The sequence below is a fragment of the Aptenodytes forsteri genome, unplaced genomic scaffold, assembly GCF_000699145.1.
Source record: "Aptenodytes forsteri isolate BGI_AS27 unplaced genomic scaffold, ASM69914v1 Scaffold310, whole genome shotgun sequence".
Classification (NCBI taxonomy): Eukaryota; Metazoa; Chordata; class Aves; order Sphenisciformes; family Spheniscidae; genus Aptenodytes; species Aptenodytes forsteri.
The window spans coordinates 565,160-567,306 of record NW_008795680.1 but is presented as its reverse complement, the minus strand read 5'-3'; the positions used below and the strand labels follow the sequence as shown (position 1 = coordinate 567,306).

Genomic DNA, 2,147 nt, shown 5'->3' with positions numbered 1-2,147 from the left:
CTCTACTCCGACCTCAACGTCATCCGGGGCTCCGGAGGTGGGTGGCCTTGGGGACAACCCTGTGCGCTGGCAGCGTGGATTCGGGCCGTTGCAGGTGACAACGGTCCCATCCGGTGCCTCCCCTCCCGCAGGGTCCACGGTGACGTGCGGGAATGTCCTCTACCTGCTGCTCTTTGGCTGGTGGCTCTCGCTCCTCTACGTCCTCGTGGCTGCCATGATGTTCATCACTGTTGTGGGGGCTCCTTATGGTGAGTCCCAAATTTGGGACCCCCACGTGAAGGGCTGGGTGAGCCGTGGGTCTCCTGGCTGAGCCCGAAATGGCACCGATGGGTGTTGGGGTCTCCTGGGTCCCTTCTCTGCGGGGCGGCCCTGTAGCCGGAGGGGACATGTGTGTCCCCAACAGAGCTGATGCTCATGTCCCCGCAGGGTGGCTCTGCTGGGACCTGGCCGGGTATTTCCTCTGGCCCTTCGGCAAAGTGATCCAGAAAGTGGAGGTAACGGCGTGGCCAGAATCGGGACCCCACTCAGGGATAAACTGGGGTGACCCATGCTGCACCCTGACACCCGCTGTCTCCCCCAGGTCCCCAAATCCCGCCAGGTGCTGGGTGCGTGTGACACCGGCGTGGGGGAGAGCTCAGCCCTGCTCGGTGGCCCCGTGCCGCGCCGCTGGCGCCCACAGTGCTGGGTGGATGCCAGATACTGGGTGAGCCCCACGCCGGATATGGTGACACCCCTTTCCTGAGCATGGGCACCCTGGGAGCCCCCCACCATGGTGGGGATAGCACCCATGGGTGTCTCTGCTCCCCTGGGGTGGGTGTTTTGGGGGGGGCAAACCCTAAACGCAGCCGCCCGTTTGCAGCAGTGCGCCGGCACCGTGGTGTGGCTGTGTCTGGGCTACCCGGCGCTGGTGCTGGCCCACGGGCTAGTGTGTGTCACCGCGTGGCTCCTCGTTGTCCTCATCCCCGTGGCCAAGCTGAGCGCCCGCACCGTCGCCCGTGTCCTGCTGCTGCTGCCCCCGGAGCGGGTGGTTGTCCGGCGTCTGAGGATGGTGGGTGCCTCTGTGTGGGGGCGAGGGTCCTGCACCCTGCTGCCGGGTGGATTTTGGGGTGGGGGGCGGTGCTCAGAGCGGTGTCACCTACTTGTCCCTCCGCAGACGGAGGTGCCACTGGAGGGGGAGGTGATCCTGTGCTGCTACCGCGCCGTCAACCCCTACTACTACAAATATGCCGTGGATGGCATCAACGTCTTTGCAGTCAGTATCCTTTCATGGGCTGGAGGGCAAGGGGGTGGGGGGGCTGGCCCCAAATCCCACCCCACCTCGGTCATCTCCTTGACCGGCCACCCCAGACCTGCTGCCGTTGGTGCTGGTGACGCTGGTGCTGGGCTACGTGGACAGCCACAACCGCCTGACCAGCTCTCCCGTCAAGTTCACATTGGCTCTGCTCTCCATCATGCCTCTCTCCTACTACATCGGAATGGCCATTGCCAGGTGAGCGGTGACAGGGGGGACACTGGGTGGCAAGGTGGGGGACACATGCCAGCCCCACTGACACCCTCCTTCTCCTCCAGCATCTCTGCCCAGAGCAACTTTGCGGTAGGAGCGGTGGTGAATGCTACGTTCGGCTCCATCACGGAGCTCACCTTCTACATCACGGCCCTCATCAAGGGCTCGCGTGAGGGCAACCGCTGCTATGCTGAGATCGTCAAGTCGGCATTGACGGGGACGCTGGTGGGCTGTGTCCTCTTTGTCCCGGTGAGACGGGGTGGCACGCTCGTGGCACGAGAGCACCCGGTCTCTGTAGAGAGCCGGGAGGATGCTGTGAGCAAAGCGCTGATGGGGATTTTTTGGGGGGGCTTTGTCCATCCCCAAGGGTCTGTGCATGGTGATTGGGGGCGGCCGGCACCAGGAGCAGCGGTTCAACAACCGCTCAGCGGGGGGCCGCTCAGCCTCTTCCTCTTTGTCCCGGTGAGACGGGGTGGCACGCTCGTGGCACACCCGGTCTCGGTCTCTGTAGAGAGCCGGGAGGATGCTGTGAGCAAAGCGCTGATGGGGATTTTTTGGGGGGGCTTTGTCCATCCCCAAGGGTCTGTGCATGGTGATTGGGGGCATCCGGCACCAGGAGCAGCGGGTCAACAGCCGCTCGGGG

The 2,147-nt window shown here is 64.5% G+C and overlaps 1 protein-coding gene across 1 annotated transcript in view; it reads left to right on the top strand.

The window, feature by feature from the left end:
• LOC103901755 (putative cation exchanger C521.04c) overlaps positions 1-2,147 on the top strand; it is a gene marked incomplete at its 5' end in the record, with an annotated part of 4,810 nt that continues 2,663 nt past the window's right edge. Inside the window, 9 exons of the mRNA XM_019472974.1 lie at positions 1-37; positions 132-248; positions 427-494; positions 581-703; positions 860-1,048; positions 1,154-1,256; positions 1,348-1,489; positions 1,570-1,753; positions 1,872-1,963. Of these exons, the coding sequence (XP_019328519.1) occupies positions 1-37; positions 132-248; positions 427-494; positions 581-703; positions 860-1,048; positions 1,154-1,256; positions 1,348-1,489; positions 1,570-1,753; positions 1,872-1,963 (1,055 nt within the window). The remainder of the gene's footprint in view (positions 38-131; positions 249-426; positions 495-580; positions 704-859; positions 1,049-1,153; positions 1,257-1,347; positions 1,490-1,569; positions 1,754-1,871; positions 1,964-2,147) is intronic.